Source organism: Zophobas morio, unplaced genomic scaffold, assembly GCF_036711695.1.
Source record: "Zophobas morio isolate AGI-343-1 ecotype UQ-CSIRO unplaced genomic scaffold, CSIRO_AGI_Zmor_V1 ptg000021l, whole genome shotgun sequence".
NCBI lineage: Eukaryota > Metazoa > Arthropoda > Insecta > Coleoptera > Tenebrionidae > Zophobas > Zophobas morio.
The window spans coordinates 27,046,613-27,065,511 of record NW_026972126.1 but is presented as its reverse complement, the minus strand read 5'-3'; the positions used below and the strand labels follow the sequence as shown (position 1 = coordinate 27,065,511).

At 28.9% G+C, this 18,899-nt stretch overlaps 1 protein-coding gene across 2 annotated transcripts in view; it reads right to left on the bottom strand.

Annotated features, from left to right (window-relative positions):
* The window catches only part of LOC135132291 (runt-related transcription factor 3), a 46,266-nt gene that overhangs the window by 10,775 nt on the left and 16,592 nt on the right, over positions 1-18,899 (bottom strand). The window contains exon 3 of one of the 2 annotated variants that reach the window (XM_064060329.1): positions 6,794-6,913. In XM_064060329.1, coding sequence (XP_063916399.1) covers positions 6,794-6,913 — 120 coding nt within the window. The remainder of the gene's footprint in view (positions 1-6,793; positions 6,914-18,899) is intronic. The other variant, XM_064060330.1, reaches the window with a different exon arrangement.

Genomic DNA, 18,899 nt, shown 5'->3' with positions numbered 1-18,899 from the left:
ATTTTTAAATTTTCGATTTTTTGAATAGGAAAGTTGAAAAATTGAGAAATTGGAAAATGAAAAAATTTAAAATCGAACAACAAAAACAATTGTAAAACTGAAAAAAAGAAAAATTGCAAAATCAAAAAAGTGGAAATTCGAAGAATTGCAAATCGAAGAAACGAAAAATAGAAAAGCAAAATTCGAGAAACTTAAAAACTGAAAAAAATTAATGGATAGAAAAATTGGAAATAAAACGCGAAATCAAAAATTTGAATTCAAAAATTAGAGAATCGCCAAAATTGTCTCTGATTTTCAATATTTCGATTTTTGAATTTTTCGTTTCTATTTTTCAAGTTTTTGATTTCGAATTTTTAGAATTTTCAAAGTTTTTATTTTAGACTTTTGTTTTTCATTTTTGATTTTTCAGTTTTACAATTTTGCAAATTTTCGATTTTTTGAATAGGAAAGTTGAAAAATTGAGAAATTGAAAAATGAAAAAATTAAAAATCGACCAACTAAAACAATCGAAAAACTGAAAAAAGGAAAAACTGCAAAATCAAAAAAGTGGAAAATTGAAGAACAGCAAATCGAAAAATTGAAGAAACGAAAAATGGAAAAGTAAAAATCGAGAAACCTAAAAATTTGAAAAATTAATGAATAGAAACATTGGAAATAAAACGCGAAAACGATAAATTGGAAAAATCAAAAATTGTAAATTAAAAAAATTATAGAATTGTCAAAATTGTCTTTGATTTTCAATATTTCGATTTTTGAATTTTTCGTTTCTGCAATTTATCAAGTTTTTGATTTCGAATTTTTAGAATTTTCAAAGTTTTTATTTTAGACTTTTGTTTTTCATTTTTGATTTTTCAGTTTTACAATTTTGCAAATTTTCGGTTTTTTGAATAGGAGAGTTGAAAAATTGAGAAATTGGAAAATGAAAAAATGAAAAATCGAACAACTAAAACAATCGAAAACCTGAAAAAAGGAAAAATTGCAAAATCAAAAAAGTGGAAAATTGAAGAATAGCAAATCGAAGAACTGAAGAAACGAAAAATGGAAAAATAAAAATCGAGAAAAATTAATGAATAGAAAAATTGGAAATAAAACGCGAAAACGATAAATTGGAAAAATAAAAAATTGTAAATTAAAAAAATTATAGAATTGTCAAAATTGTCTTTGATTTTCAATATTCCGATTTTTGAATTTTTTGTTTCTGCAATTTTTCAAGTTTTTGATTTCGAATTTTTAGAATTTTCAAAGTTTTTATTTTAGGCTTTTGTTTTTGATTTTTCAGTTTTACAATTTTTAAATTTTCGATTTTTTGAATAGGAAAGTTGAAAAATTGAGAAATTGGAAAATGAAAAAATTTAAAATCGAACAACAAAAACAATTGTAAAACTGAAAAAAAGAAAAATTGCAAAATCAAAAAAGTGGAAATTCGAAGAATTGCAAATCGAAGAAACGAAAAATAGAAAAGCAAAATTCGAGAAACTTAAAAACTGAAAAAAATTAATGGATAGAAAAATTGGAAATAAAACGCGAAATCAAAAATTTGAATTCAAAAATTAGAGAATCGCCAAAATTGTCTCTGATTTTCAATATTTCGATTTTTGAATTTTTCGTTTCTATTTTTCAAGTTTTTGATTTCGAATTTTTAGAATTTTCAAAGTTTTTATTTTAGACTTTTGTTTTTCATTTTTGATTTTTCAGTTTTACAATTTTGCAAATTTTCGATTTTTTGAATAGGAAAGTTGAAAAATTGAGAAATTGAAAAATGAAAAAATTAAAAATCGACCAACTAAAACAATCGAAAAACTGAAAAAAGGAAAAACTGCAAAATCAAAAAAGTGGAAAATTGAAGAACAGCAAATCGAAAAATTGAAGAAACGAAAAATGGAAAAGTAAAAATCGAGAAACCTAAAAATTTGAAAAATTAATGAATAGAAACATTGGAAATAAAACGCGAAAACGATAAATTGGAAAAATCAAAAATTGTAAATTAAAAAAATTATAGAATTGTCAAAATTGTCTTTGATTTTCAATATTTCGATTTTTGAATTTTTCGTTTCTGCAATTTATCAAGTTTTTGATTTCGAATTTTTAGAATTTTCAAAGTTTTTATTTTAGACTTTTGTTTTTCATTTTTGATTTTTCAGTTTTACAATTTTGCAAATTTTCGGTTTTTTGAATAGGAGAGTTGAAAAATTGAGGAATTGGAAAATGAAAAAATTAAAAATCGAACAACTAAAACAATCGAAAAACTGAAAAAAGGAAAAATTGCAAAATCAAGAGTGGAAAATTGAAGAATAGCAAATCGAAAAATTGAAGAAACGAAAAATGGAAAAGTAAAAATCGAGAAACCTAAAAATTAGAAAAATTGATGAATAGAAAAATTGGAAAAATCAAAAATTGTAAATTAAAAAAATTATAGAATTGTCAAAATTGTCTTTGATTTTCGATATTTCGGTTTTTGAATTTTTCGTTTCTGCAATTTTTCATGTTTTTTTTCGAATTTTTAGAATTTTCAAGGTTTTTATTTTAGACTTTTGTTTTTCATTTTTGATTTTTCAGTTTTACAGTTTTGCAAATTTTCGATTTTTTGAATAGGAAATTTGAAAAATTGAAAAATTGGAAATTGAAAAAATTAAAAATCGAGCAACTAACACAATCGAAAAACTGAAAAGACGAAAAAGTGGAAATTCCAAGAATTGCAAATCGAAGAAACGAAAAATAGAAAAGTAAAATTCGAGAAACTTAAAAACTGAAGAAAATTAATGGATAGAAAATTGAAAAAAAACGCGAAATCGATAAATTGGAAAAATTAAAAATTTGAATTCAAAAATTATAGAATCGCTAAAATTGTCTTTGATTTTCAATATTTCGATTTTCGATGTATATTTCGTTCTTTCGTTTTTTTAATTTTTCGTTTCTTGAATTTTTTGATTTTTTAGTTTTACAATCTTGCAAATTTTCGATATTTTGAATCGGAAAATTGAAAAATCAGGAAATTGGAAAATGGATAAATTAAAAATTGAGGAATCAAAACAATCGAAGAAACGAAAAATGGCAGTCACAATTGGGAAACTTAAAAATTTTAAAAATTAATGATTACAAAAATTGGAAAAAAATTGCGGAAGCGATAAATTGGAAAAAGCAAAAATTGTAAAATCAAAAATTTATGAAATCATCAAAATTGTGAAGTCGAAAAACTGTGCCATTGAAACAACGAAAAATTGAAAAATTCGAAAAATTGGAAAAATGGAATAACGAAAAAATCTAAAATTAAAAAAGTGAATTTTTTTAAAAAACTTTTAATTATTATTACATATTTGAAAATTTAAATATCCAATATTTGTAAAATCGAAAGATTGAAAAATTCAAAAATAAAAACTCGAATTGTCAAAAAACTGAAGAAAACAAAAAAAATTAAAACTTGAAAAATTGAAGAAACGAAAAATTGAAAAAATAGAAATTGAAAAAAGGAAATATTAAAAATTCCAGAATTGAAAAATCTAAAAATTGAAAATCGAAAAACTGCAAATCGAAAAATTGAGAAATCCAAAAATTGAAAAAATTCACATTGAAAAAATAAAGAAAATGAAAAACCGAAACAAAAAATTTCAAACCTTTAAAATTATAGACTGAAAACTCGCGAAATTGAAAAACTGCATATCGAAAAATTTTAAATTTTCAAATTGGAAAAAGAAAAATCAAAATCAAAATGTTGAAAAATCTAAATCAAAACGTTGAAAAATTTAAACAACGGAAATGAAAAACCGAAACGAAAAAGTGCAAACTCGTAAAATTAAAGACTGAAAATTTGCAAAGTCTAAAAATTGAAACATTCAATATTTGTAAAATTGAAAAATTCAAAAATTCAAAAATGAAAACTCGAACTGTCCTAAAATTGAAGAAAACCAAAAAAATCGATAAATTGAAGAAACAAAAAATCAAAAATCGGAAGATGAAAGAACGAAAAATTAAAAATTGAAAATCGAAAAACTGCAAACCGCAAAAATTGAAGAATCCCAAAAATTCAAAAACTTCACATTGAAAAAACGAAACGAAAAATTCCAAACTTGAAAAATTAAAGACTGAAAACTCGCGAAATTGAAAATCAAAAAATTGCAAAATTCAAAAATGAAAACTCGAACTGTCGCAAAATTGAAGAAAACAAAAAAAATGAAAAATCGAATGATTGAAGAAACGAAAAATTGAAAAAATTGAAAATTCCAAAAATTGAAAAATTTCACTTTGAAAAAATAAAGAAAATGAAAAACCGAAACGAAAAATTGGAAACTTGGAAAATTAGAGACTGAAAACTCGCGAAATTGAAAATCTAAAAATTAAAACAGCCAATATTTGTAAAATCAAAAAATTGAAAAATTCAATAATGAAAACCCGAAAAACCGTAAAATTAAAGAAACAAAAAAAAACTAAAAATTGAGGAACGAAAAATTGAATAAATTGAAATTGTAATAATCTAAAATTGGTAAAATCGGAACATTGAAAAATGGAAAAATTGAAAAAATAAAGAAAATAAAAAACCGAAACAAGAAATTTCAAATCGAAAGTTTGAACAAATGATTAATTTAAGAATTGAATATTTGAAAAATTAAAAACTGAAAACTTGAGGAATTTTAAATCGAAAAATTGCAAAATCTAAAATTAGAAGAAACAAAAAAAAATGAAAAAATTGAAAAATCGCAAACGAAAAAGTGAAGAAACGAAAATCTGAAAAAATTAACTTGAAAAAACAAAAAATTATAAAATTGAAACGAATAAATGAAAAATTGAAAAAATGAAAAACTGAAACGAAAAATTGCAAATCGAAAAATTGAAGTAATGAAAATTTGAATTATCGAAAACTTGAAAAATTTCAAACTCTAAAAAGTGAAACACCCAAAATGTGTAACGAAAAACTGAAAATTTTAAAAATAATAACCCAATTTGTCGTAAAATGAAAGAAACCAAAATAAAATATAAAATCAAAAAATTTAAGAAACGAAAAATTGAAGAAATTGAATTTGTAAAAAACAAAAAATGTTAAAAACATTGAAAAATCGAAAAATTGTAAAAATAGAGGAAAAACCAAAAGGAAAAATTTCAAATGGAGAATTTGACGAAATCAAAAATTTAAAAAACCGAAAAATTGATAAATTAAAAATTGAAAACTCGAGGAATTTTAAATCGAAAAGTTGCCAAATTTAAAATTTGAAGAAACAAGACAATGAAAAATTTAAAAATCGCAGATGGAAAAACTGGAGAAGTAAAATTGAAAAAAAAAGATAAAATCGAAATACTGAAAAATCGAATAAATGAAAAAGTAAAGAAAACGAAAAATTGCAAATCGAAAAATTGAAGAAATGAAAAATAGAAAAACCCAAAAACCTGAAAAATTACAAAATCTAAAAGTGAAGCACCCAAAATTTGTAAAATCGAAAAACTGAAAAATTTATAAATGAAAACACTAACTGTTGTAAAATGGAAGAAACCAAAAAAAATTAAAATATTGAAATTGTAAAAAACAAAAATGATAAGATTGAAAAATCGAAAGATTATAGAAATAAAGAAAATAGAAAACCGTAAGAAAAAATTTCAAATCGTAAATTTGACGAAATGAAAAATTAAAAACCGAAAAATTGAAAAATTAAAAAGTTAGGAATTGTACAAAAGTAAGTCTAAACTCCACAGATGTAATTCTGATTGTTTGATATGGGGACATGTTTCGTTGACTAACTGTCTTCATCTTCAGCCTCATTTTTTGAAATAAATTTTGTTAAATTTTACGTATGTTTCTCCTGTGGTGTGGATGTCAGTTTGATATAAAATTAAAAACTCGAGGAATTTTAAATCGAAAAATGGCAAAATTTAAATTTTGAAGAAACAAAAAATAAAAAATTGGAAAATCGTAAATGGAAAAATAGAAGAAACGAAAAGCTAAAAACAACGGAAAAACATCCAAAATTTGTAAAAGCGAAAAACTGGAAAATTTTAAAATGAAAACCGGAACTGTCGTAAAATCAAAGAAACAAAAAAAAAAGAAAATAAAAAAAAAATTAAGAAACAAAAAATTGCAAAATCTAAAATTTGAAGGAACGAAAAAATGAAAAATTATAAAATTAAAGTATTGAAAAATCGAATAAATGAAAAATTAAGAAAATAAAAAACCGAAACGGAAAATTACAAATCGAAACAAAAAAAATTGTGTTTATGTAAAAACTACTTTGTTAAGTTTAAAAAAAATGCAAAAGACTCACTTATTATGAAACAAATGTAGAATGTTTTTTGAAACCACAGACACACCTTCAGACTCCTTAACTAAATTTTTTTCACCTAATGTTAAAATTTTGAGCTTCAAATTTCGACTGGAACTCAACCAAACCAAAAAGGTGTTGAAATCTCCCCAGACCGGATTTTCCGCCCCAATCCTTGAAAAAATCCACCCCGCTGTCACTCTCCAGCCTGGCTCCGGCGCTAATTTAATCATGCCGCCGCTTTTTTCCTAATTGTTTTTAATTATAATTCGCCGCGAGTGTGGCGGCGGCGCGGGGGCGGACGCATCCAAACAGAATCCACTAAATCTTACGATCTCATTTCCGGCCACCCCTTTTATTATTCCACCGGGAAAAGCACTCCGAATGAAAACAAAAACTCATTCATTACAGCTGTAAACAGAAATGCAAACAAACTAAATGATTTGAATGCAAAGTATTTAGCGCTCAGCCGCATCCCGGACTCGGTTCGACCGGATCGCGTTTTTGCCGTTTTTGAAGGAGGAGCAAAAACTAATAAATACCGGACTTACTGTTGCAGTTTCCGATTGGCGGCATCCTGAAGCCCGACAAAGGGTCCGATGCGGCGAAAGGAAAGGGCCGCTGGCCGAAAGCGAAATGAAATTGCTGCTGCTGCCCTAAAAGAGAAAGCACTATATTAAAACTGAGTACTGTCCTGCTCTAAGGTTGTCGGGGGCTCCGGAGATCTGAGGAAACAAGAACAACGAGGTACTGAATTTGAGAAAAAAAAAAAAAACGATAAGGGCGGGTTACGCTGGAGTAAGTTTGGGAGATCCGGTAAAAAGCGGGAAAAAAGGGCTGGATGGGGTGTGTGCAGTATAAATCATAGAGCTCCTGGCAGCAGCCGTCGTGTGGAGCATTAAGAAACCGCAAGACTTGTACGCCAGATAGCAACTTGGCAAAACTTTGTGCCAGTTTGTTCTGAATTGCTACAAACTTGCTGCAATATTAGTTCGCTTCAACCTTAAAAGGATACACTTGCGAGCGGGATCGCGTGTACATACCGAGAGGCCCTTCTAAACACGTACATGGGATTAGTTGTCCTGCAGGATATCATGTTTGATGGGTTGGGGTTTTTGAGATTTTCGTGCTGGGTGAGATGAAGGTCCTGGTTTTTGTGAAGGTTGAAATCCTGCTCAAATGTGCACTTTTAACGCTCAAAATTTGGTTGTTATATGTTTTAACACTTCTACTACTGGCCTCCACATTTAAATGTAAACTTTGTTAGTGGTATTTATTTGAAACAAAATTCCTGCTGAATGTCAACAAAATTCCAGCTGGATATCCTGGTCGGACATTTTTAATTATTATTTTATTTACTGCTGGCACCATTTTGCCCAGCAGGACACAGGAATTGAATGTTTTAAAAAATATTTTAATAAAGTAGCAGGAATTCGGGCATATATATATGGTGGACCCTGATTTGCAATTTAAAATTTACTGCAAATTAAAGATCTAAGTTAAAAAGTAAAAACAAGAAAACTGCAGTCATTACAAAAAAAAATCCTGCTAGATGTTTTCGTAGAGCCTCAGCAGGATAATAATGATGCTTACATAAAATTTTTAAATAAAAGCAGGAATTTTACTATATAAAATAATTTCGTTTCAAACACAGAAAATTATTTTTTTCTAATATGTAGGGACTTCAAAATAGAAATTGCAGGAATTCCCTTCTATATGGTGGCACTTGATTTACAATTTAAATCAAAAAGTTTTGACGTTTTCCCTGCCAATTTATTACACAGTAAAAAATTGAGTTGAAATATTAAAACAAGAAGAATACGGTATTCGATAGAAACAGAATTCCTGCTGGATATCCTCGTAGGGCTAACTTTAATTATTATTTTTATTTGATTTATTTCTTGCAACTCTCCAGAAAAACATTTTTATAGAATAGCAGAAATTTTGCTCTATAAAATAATTTTGATGCTCAAAATTTGGTTGTTAATATATTAAAACAGAAATTTGTATTTATATATTCGAAACAAAATTCTTGCTGGATGTCAACAAAATTCCTGCTGGATGTTCTCATTGGGATAATTTTAATTATTAATTTATTTACTAGCAGCACCATTTTTCCTAGCAGGAGGTAATTGGATACTTAGGAAAATATTTATATAAGACAGCAGGAATTTAACCGTAGATATAAAATAATTTCGTCTCGGACGTCAACACAGAAAACTGTTTTTTCCAATATGTAAAAATATTCAAAAATAAGTTGCAGGAATTCCCTTTTGTGTGGTACCACTTGATTTACCATGTAAAGCAAAAAGAACAAAGGTAGAATTTTTCCCTTCAAATTTAAGTTAAAGAAAAATTAAAATTCCTGCTGATTCCTGCTGGATATTCTCGGAGGGCTAATTTGAATTCTTACTTTTATTTCATTTAGTACTCGCACCATTGTATCCAGCTGAACAAATTGGATGTTTAGAAAAATATTTTTATAAAATAGCAGGAATTTTGCTTCATAGAAAAATTTTCTAACTCAGTTCAAACACAGAAAGCTATTTTATCGTATGTATACCTAATTTTGAAAAATAAGTTGCAGAAATTGGGTCGCGAAAACGATATTTGTTTTAAATAAAATTCCTGCTGGATGGTCTTGTAGGACTAATTTTAATTATTATTTTTTATTTTTATTTCATTTACTAGTGACACCATTATATTCAGCAGGAAGTAATTGGATGCTTATGACAATATTTTTTATAAAATAGCACGAATTTTGCTCCATAAAATAATTTCGTCCCGGATTTAACAGAAAATTATTTTTTCCAATATGACAGGTCCTTCAAAAAATAAGTTGCAGGAATTTCCTTATTTTGGTAGCACTTGATTTACCATTTAAAGCAAAATTATTAAAGGCTAAAGAGCTGAGTTAAAAATATTAAAACAAGAAAACGGTTTTCGTTAGAAACAGAATTCCTGCAGAGCTAATTTTAATTATTATTTTTAATTTATTGAGTTCTCGCATCATTATATTTCAGCTGAACAAACTGAATGCTTAGAAAAATATTTTTATAGACTAGCAGGAATTTTGGTTTATAAAATAGCAGGAATTTCAGTTTGTAAAATAGCAGGAATTTTGGTTTATAAAATAGCAGGAATTTCGGTTTGTAAAATAGCAGGAATTTTGGTTTACAAAATAGCAGGAATTTCGGTTTGTAAAATAGCAGGAATGTTGGTTTACAAAATAGCAGGAATTTCGGTTTATAAAATATTTTTGTCACTCGCTCCAAACACAGAAACCTATTTTTTCGTAAGCATACCTAATTAGTTTACAGGAATTGCGGATTTCAAGAAAACTGTAGGTTTTTGTTTTGAAGAAAATTCCTGCTGGATATTCTCGTAGGGCTAATTTAAATTATTATTTTGCATTTTTGTTTTACTCACCACTGGCACCATTATACTCAGCAGGAAGTAATTCGATGTTTAGAAAAATGCTTTTATAGAATAGCAGGAATTTTGCTCTATAAAATAATTTCGTCACACAACAAAATTCCTGCTGAATATCCTCGCAGAATTTATTTAAATTATTACGTGTATTTTATTTAGTACCGACATCAATATATAGAGTTGTACATAATTGGATGTTTATAAACTTATTTATAGCAGGAATCTAGCTCTATAAAATAATTTCGTCACACGGTCCAAACACATAAATCTATTTCTCCGTACGCACTCCTAATTTCGAGAAAAATAAGTTTCAGGAATTCGGTCATTTATTGAGGATTAAAAATCTAAGCTTAAAATAAAACCAAAAAAAAATATTTGCTCTAAAGAAAATTCCTGCTGGATATTCCCGTAGGGCTAATTTTAATTTTTATTTCAAAATTTTTTTTATTTGCTTTATTCTATTTACTAAAGACACCATAATACTCACCAGGAAGTAATTGGATTCTTAAGAAAATATTTTTATAAGATTTAGAGGAATTTAACAGTATAAAATTATTTCGTCTCGGACTTCAATCACAGAAAGATTTTTCATTCAAGTTTATTGCAAATCAAAGAACCGAGTTCAAAAGATTAAAACAAGGAATCCGTATTGGGTAGAAAAAAATTCCTGCTGGATATCCTCGCAAGATTAATTTTAATTATTACTTGTATTTTATTTTTTACTGGCATAAATTTATACTTACATATATGTACATAGTTGGATGTTTATAAACTTATTTTTATAGAATAGCAGGAATTTTGCTCTATAAAATAATTTCGTCACACGGTCCAAACACAGAAACCTATGTTTTCGTACGCATACCTAATTTCGAAAAATAAGTTGCAGGAATTCGGTCATTTATTGAGGATTAAAGATCTAAATTTAAGATAAAATCAAAAAAATTCTATTTGTTTGCAAGAAAATTCCTGCCGGATCTTCCTGTATGACTAGTTTAATTTTTATTTCTCTTTTTTTTATTTAGTAGTGGCACCATAATAGTCACCAGGAAGTAATTGGGTTCTTAAGAAAATATTTTTTTAAGATAGCAGGAATTCAACTGTATAAAATTATTTCGTCTCGGACTTCAATCACACAAAGATTTTTCATACAAATTTATTGCAAATCAAAGAACCGAGTTAAAGATATTAAAACAAGAAAACAGTATTGGGTTGAAACAAAATTCCTGCTGGATATCCTCGCAGGATTAATTTTAATTATTACTTGTATTTTATTTAGTATTGGCATCAATATATACTTACATATATGTACATAGTTGGATGTTTATAAACTTATTTTTATAGAATAGCAGGAATTTTGCTTTATAAAATAAATTCGTCTCAACCATTTAAAAAAAATAAGTTGCAGGAATTCCATTTCATGCTTTATTTAAACAAGAAAACGGTATTTGGTAGAAACTGAATTTTTTTAGCACCATTATTTTCAGTTGAAAAAATTCGAAAATTCGATTTTTAGAAAAATGTTTTTATAGAATAGCAGGAATTCTGTTCTATAAAATAATTTCGCCACGCAGTCCCAATACAGCAAATTATTTTTTTATGTGTACCTAATTTGAAATTGCAGGAATTCGGTCAATTATTGTAGATTAAAGATCTAAGTTTAAAATAAAATCAAGAAAAGTAGAATTATTTCAAAGAAAATTCCTGCTGAATGTTCTCGAAGAACTATTTTAAATTATTATTTTTCAGTTTTACTGCAGGCACTATTATACGCAACACGAAGTAACTGAATGCTCAACAAATAGTTTTATAAAATAGCAGGAATTTTACTCTATTAAAATAATTTCGTCTCGGATCTCAAACACAGAAATTAATTTTTTCCAATATGTAGAGATTTTCAAAAAATAAGTAGCAGTAATTCCCTTTAATGTGGCAGCAGATCGCAAATTAAAGAGTTGAGTTAGAAAAGATTAAAACAAGAACACGGTATTTGGTAGAAACGGAATTCCTGCTGGATATCCTCGAAAGACTAATTTTAATTATTACATTTGTTTTATTTAGTTTTAGGACCATTATGTTCAGTTGAAAAAATTCGAAAATTCGATGTTTAGAAAAATGTTTTTATAGAATAGCAGGAATTCTGCTCTAGAAAATAATTTCGTCACGCAGTCCCAATACAGGAAATTATTTTTTCATATGTGTACCTAATTTTGAAAAATAAGTTGCAGGAATTCGGTCAAATATTGCAGATTAAAGATCTAAGTTTAAAATAAAATCAAGAAAAGTAGAATTATTTCAAAGAAAATTCCTGCTGGATGTTCTCGAAAAACTGTTTTAAATTATTATTTTTCATTTTTATTTTAGTGACGACAAGCACAATTATACTCAGCTGGAAGTAACTAAATGCTCAACAAATATTTTTATAAAATAGTAGGAATTTTGTTCTATTAAATAATTTCGTCTCGGATCTCAAACACAGAAAGTTATTTTTTCCAATATCTAGAGATTTTCAAAAAATAGGTTGCAGGAATTCCCTTTAAAGTGGTAGCAGATTGCAGATTAAAGAGCTGAGTTAGAAAAAATTAAAACAAGAAAACGGTATTTGGTAGAAACGGAATTCCTGCTGGATATCCTCGCAGGACTAATTTTAATTATTACTTTTATTTCATTTAGTTTTAGCACCATTATATTCAGTTGAAAAAATTCGAAAATTCGATGTTTAGAAAAATGTTTTTTTACAGAATAGCAGGAATTCTGATCTATAAAATAATTTCGTCACACAGTCCCACTACAGGAAATTATTTTTTTCATATGCGTACCTAATTTTGAAAAATGAGTTGCAGGAAGTCGGTTAATTATTGCAAATTAAAAATCTAAGTTTAAAATAAATCAACAAAAGTTTAATTGTTTGAAAGAAAATTCCTGCTGGATGTTCTGGAAGAACTATTTTAAATTATTATTTTTTATTTTTATTTTAGTGACTAAATAGCAGAAATTTTACTCTATAAAATACTTTCGTCTCGGATCTCAAACACAGAAAGTTGTTTTTTCCAATATGTAGAGTTTTTCAAAAAATAAGTTGCAGGAATTCTATTTAATGTGGTAGTAGATTTCAGATTAAAGAGCTGAATTAGAAAAAATTAAAACAAGAAATCGGTATTTGGTAGAATCAGAATTCCTGCTGGATATCCTCGCAGGACTAATTTTAATTATTACTTTTATTTTATTTAGTTTTAGCACCATTATATTCAGTAAAAAAAAATCGAAAATCGAAAATTCGATGTTTAGAAAAATGTTTTCATAGAATAGCAGGAATTCTGTTGTACCTAATTTTGAAATGTTCCTACCTAATTTTGAAAAATAAACTGCAGGAATTCGGTCAATTATTGCAGATTAAAGATCTAAATTTAAAATAAAATTAAGAAAAGTTTAATTGTTTAAAGAAAATTCCTGCTAGATGTTCTCGAAGAACTATTTTAAATTATTATTTTTCACTTTTATTTTAGTGACGACAAGCACAATTATATTCAGCAGGAAGTAAATACCAGGAATTTTACTGTATAAAATAATTTCGTCTCGGACCTCCAACACAGAAAGTAAGTTTTTCCAATATGTAGAGTTTTTCAAAATATAAGTAGCAGTAATTCTCTTTAATGTGGTAGCAGATCGCAGATTAAAGAGCTGAGTTAGAAAAAATTATAACAAAAAAAACGGTATTGAGTAGAAACGGAATTCCTGCTGGATATCCTCGCAGGGCTAATTTTAATTATTACTTTTATTTTATTTAGTTTTAGCACCATTATATTCAGTTAAAAAAAATCGAAAATTCGATATTTAGAAAATGATTTTATAGAATAGTAATATAATTTTGAAAAATAAGTTGCAGGAATTCGGTCAATTATTGCAGATTAAAGATCTAAGTTTAAAATAAAATCAAGAAAAGTTTAATTGTTTCAAAGAAAATTCCTGCTGGATGTTTTTGCAGGACAAATTTTACTAGTGACACTATTATATTCAGCAGGAAGTAACTGAATGCTTAAAAAATATTTTTGGAAAATCGCTGGAATTTTACTGTATAAAATAATTTTGTCTCGGGGATCAAGCACAAAGTAGCAGGAATTCCTTTTTGTGTAGTGGCACTTGATTTGGAATTTAAAGCAAAAGGTAGAACTTTTCCCTTCAAATTTATTACAGATTAAAACGCTGAGTTAAAAATATTAAAACAACAAGCACGAAAACGGTATTCGTTAGAAACCAAATTCCTGCTGAAAATTCTCACAGGGCTTATTTTAATTATTACTTTCAGTTTATTTAGTGCTCATTGTATCATTGTAAAAAAATATATACAAAAGCAGGAATCTCAGCTGCGCCTCCCCCTAAAAACACACCGCCGCCCCCGCCCGCCGCCCCACGTCACTCTGTCAGCGCCAGAATATTCCGCTTTAATCAGGCCCCCCGTAATAAACAGCATTAAAATTACACAATAGCTGCGACACATAATCAACCATGTAAAATAATTACGGCAGGAAACGTTTCGCACGAAATAATTACATTTCCTGCGAGTATATATTAATTAACGTCTGCAGCAGTTGGTATCAGCAGGAGGTGACGGAGTGTAGCAGGACGAGATCTCCGCCACGACAGCTGGACACTTTCCTGCTGACAAGTATTAGATTGGCGGTCTGGGGTGAGAAACGAGACACTTGCGACCCTCGCTGAAAGGTTTTCGCTGCAGGAGAAAAAGTTTAATTATAGGACGGAGTCTTGGACCTTTTTTCACCTGTTGCGCCCGAGATAAGGGGAAAACGGCGTCTTATTTACTGGCGCATTCTTCACCTTAAATAACTCGGTGTTGTGTCTAAGAGCTGCAGGAATTCGGGGTTTCGAGTGCGGCAGGAATTTGATTTTTACGTCGACAGAGATAACTGAGGGTTCTTTGTTATTACTTGAAAAAATAGACAAAATGTGAGGTGATGGAAGTTCGGGTTTTTTGTGGAGATAAGACTATTCTTCTAGCTTTGGGGGATTAGGAAAAAGTGGAGTGGAACGGGAGTGAATATTCATCACGAGAATTTGCCTAAATTCGCAAGAGCTCTACAGCTGAATTAATGAATTGAATTGGTTGATTAATTAATTAGAACCAGCTCATCTGCGCGTGTTCGGACCCTTTTCCAACTATCCTGCTGAGGATACTTCATTTACATCAATTCAAGATCATTACAATAGACTCCGTGGGATGCACCAGCGGTTGCGGTGAAAAAAACTGGAGGAGGGATTCCATTTCAGGTAATGGCAGCAGGAATTTTCAACTTCCGCGTTATTAGTTTACGCAGCAGGAATTTTATAACAAAACTTGTACATAATATTTCAATCATCGTCGAATCCTTGTCAAGACTTGAACACAAAAATAATAATAAGCTTAAGAGCTCGATTTTTGCGGTTTGCGCCATAAAGCTCCCCCCAGGAAATTCCTGCTGCGTCGTTTTCGAAAATTTCCCGCCGCCGCCCGCCGCAGGCCACCAGCGGCGGGCGATATAAAAATTACGACGGCCCGATGCGAGCTGCCAACGTAAACACCGTAAAATTTCAAGAGCAGGATGGGCTTTGTGGATACATTTCAAAGGCGGTGCCGCCGGATTCGGAGGTTCTTAATTGTGTTAAATGGCGGAAAAGTATGGGTACATGCAGGCTGCGAGGGTAGCGAGACAAAGAGACCCACCGCAGCCGGAAAAAATGGAAAGGCTGACGTTTGATGGGAGTTTTAAGCGTTCGGGTGGCTCGGGTGACATGCACCATGTGGACGGAGTTAGGCGTCGTGTGCGTGTGAAAAATAAACGAGAAGTGAGATGTTATTGTGACGGAATATGGCACGTTGATGCATGTTTGGAGGGTTGTGCGGAAGGAGACGTCAGGTAGTTGGGGTTTGGGAAGGAGTATGGGATTTTTTGGGGACGAATTTGGGGTTTTGTTGGAGATTGAAATTATTTTTTCTATAGCAGGAATTTTTGTCTTATTAATATTGATGCACATATACTTACTTAAAACCAGCAAGAATTTCATTGATTAATTTTATAAAGAAGTAGTGGGTGTATACTAAATTTCTGCTAAATGGGATATGAATTTTTCAGTTTGCAGGAATTTCACATATTGTGAACAGTCTTCTAATTTTCAGTCTTATTATTGTCAATGCATTTTAGTAAGTAAATTGTAAAATTTAGCTTATTGTGTTTACAGTCGTCTATAACCTTCCTGAACAAGAAACAGCAGGAATTCGAGAATTGAAATGGTTGAAATAGTCATGTTTTGTATTTTAGAACGGCAACTCTTTATTTAATACACAGGTTAAATATTTTTTTTTTAAATCTGTACTGCTGCTATAACCTGCAGGAATTGACATTACTAGAATTGAAATTTAGGTCCCTCAACTTTGTTCAGTGCATTGATATCTAAAACCAGCAGGAATTCTGACATGCAGAATTTAACTGTAACAAACATCTAAAATATTTGTTCCGAAAAATGTATTTTTCCATGTCGCCATATATCAGATTTCTTCAAAGAAGAATAAATTTTTTCAGTTTGCAGGAATTTTACTAGACTATGAACCGACTTTTATAATTTTCAGTCCTATTAATTTTAATCCATTTTAGTAAGTAAATTGGAAAATTTAGCAAATATTGTTTTCAAAATCGTCCAGAATTTTCTTAAACAAGAAACAGCAGGAATTTCAGAATTACAATCGTTGGAATTGTCATGTTTTTGTGTTTTTTATCTAATATTTTGCAGCGGCAACTCTTTTATTAATACACAGCATTCATAAAATAATTTTTAATTTTTTATCAAATTTGAGTACTACTACTATAAGCTGCAGGAATTGAGCTTAGTAAAATTGAAATATAAGTGTCTGCCGTAGAAAAAAGTATATATTCCATGCACTTTACTCATATGAGTCCTCCTCGACTTTATTCAGTGCATTGATATCTAAGATCAGCAGGAATTTCGAAATTCAGGATTTAATTGTAACATATTCATTAATATTTAGTCCAGTCCTGTGTGTAAAATTGTCACAAGAAAAAATCAGATAAAATATTTGTCCTAAATATGTATTTCTCGATGTCCGCACATACAGATTTTTGCAAAGATGAAGAGACATTTTTCAGTTTGCAGGAATTTTACTAGACTGTGAACCGTTTTTTATAATTTTTAATCTTATTAATTTTAATCCAGTTTAGTCAATTAATTGGAAAATTTAGCAAATATTGTTTTCAAAATCGTCTAGAATTTTCTTAAACAAGAAACAGCAGGAATTTCAGAATTACAATCGTCGGAATTGTCATGTTTTTGTGTTTTTTATCTAACATTTTGCAGCGGCAACTCTTTTGTTAATACACCGGATTCAAAAAATAATCTTTAATTTTTTATCATATTTGAGTACTCCTATTATGAGCTGCAGGAATTGAGCTTACTAAAATTGAAATATAAGTGTCTGCCGTAGAAAAAAGTATGTATTCCATGCACTTTACTCATATGAGTCCTCCTCGACTTTATTCACTGCATTGATATCTAAGATCAGCAGGAATTTCGAAATTCAGGATTTAATTGTAACACATTTATTAATATTTAGTCCAGTCCTGTGTGTAAAATTGTCACAAGAAATAATCAGATAAAATATTTGTCCTAAATATGTATTTCTCGATGTCCGCACATACAGATTTTTGCAAAGATGAAGAGACATTTTTCAGTTTGCAGGAATTTTACTAGACTATGAACCGTTTTTTAAAATTTTTAGTCTTATTAAGTTTAATCCAATTTAGTAAGTTAATTGGAAAATTTAGCAAATATTGTTTCCAAAATCGTCAAGAATTTTCTTAAACAAGAAACAGCAGAAATTTCAGAATTACAATGTTTGGAATTGTCATGTTTTTGTGTTTTTTATCTAATATTTTGCAGCGGCAACTTTTTTATTAATACACCGGATTCATAAAATAATCTTTAATTTTTTATCATATTTGAGTACTACTACTATAAGCTGCAGGAATTGAGCTTACTAAAATTGAAATATAAGTGTCTGCCGTAAAAAAAGTATATATTTCATGCACTTTACTCATATCAGTCCTCTTCGACTTTATTCAGTGCATTGATATCTAAGATCAGCAGGAATTTCGAAATTCAGGATTTAATTGTAACACATTCATTAATATTTAGTCCAGTCCTGTGTGTAAAATTGTCACAAGAAAAAATAAGATAAAATATTTGTCCCAAATATGTGCTTCTCGATGTCCGCACATATCAGATTTCTGCAAAGATGAAGAGGCATTTTTCAGTTTGCAGGAATTTTACTAGACTATGAACCGTTTTTTATAATTTTTAGTCTTATTAATTTTAATCCAATTTAGTAAGTTAATTGGAAAATTTAGCAAATATTGTTTTCAAAATCGTCTAGAATTTTCTTAAACAAGAAACAGCAGGAATTTCAGAATTACAATCGTTGGAATTGGCATGTTTTTGTGTTTTCTTATCTAATATTTTGTAGCGGCAACTCTTTTATTAATTCACCGGATTCATAAAATAATCTTTAATTTTTTATCATATTTGAGTACTACTACTATAAGCTGCAGGAATTGAGCTTACTACAATTGAAATAGAAGTGTCTGCCGCAGAAAAAAGTGTATATTTCATGCACTTAACCCATATGAGTCCTCTTCGACTTTATTCAGTGCATTGATATCTAAGATCAGCAGGAATTTCGAAATTCAGGATTTAATTGTAACACATTCATTAATATTTAGTCCAGTCCTGTGTGTAAAATTGTCACAAGGAAAAATCAGATAAAATATTTGTCCTAAATATGTATTTCTCGATGTCCCCACATATCAGATTTTTCAGTTTGCAGAAATTTTACTAGACTATGAACCGTTTTTTATAATTTTTAGTCTTATTAAGTTTAATCCAGTTTAGTAAGTTAATTGGAAAATTTAGCAAATATTGTTTTCAAAATCGCCTAGAATTTTCTTAAACAAGAAACAGCAGGAATTTCAGAATTACAATCGTTGGAATTGTCATGTTTTTGTGTTTTTTATCTAATATTTTGCAGCGGCAACTCTTTTATTAATACACCGGATTCATAAAATAATCTTTAATTTTTTATCATATTTGAGTGCTAATGCTATAAGCTGCAGGAATTGAGCTTACTAGAATTGAAATATAAGTGTCTGCCGCAGAAAAAACTAT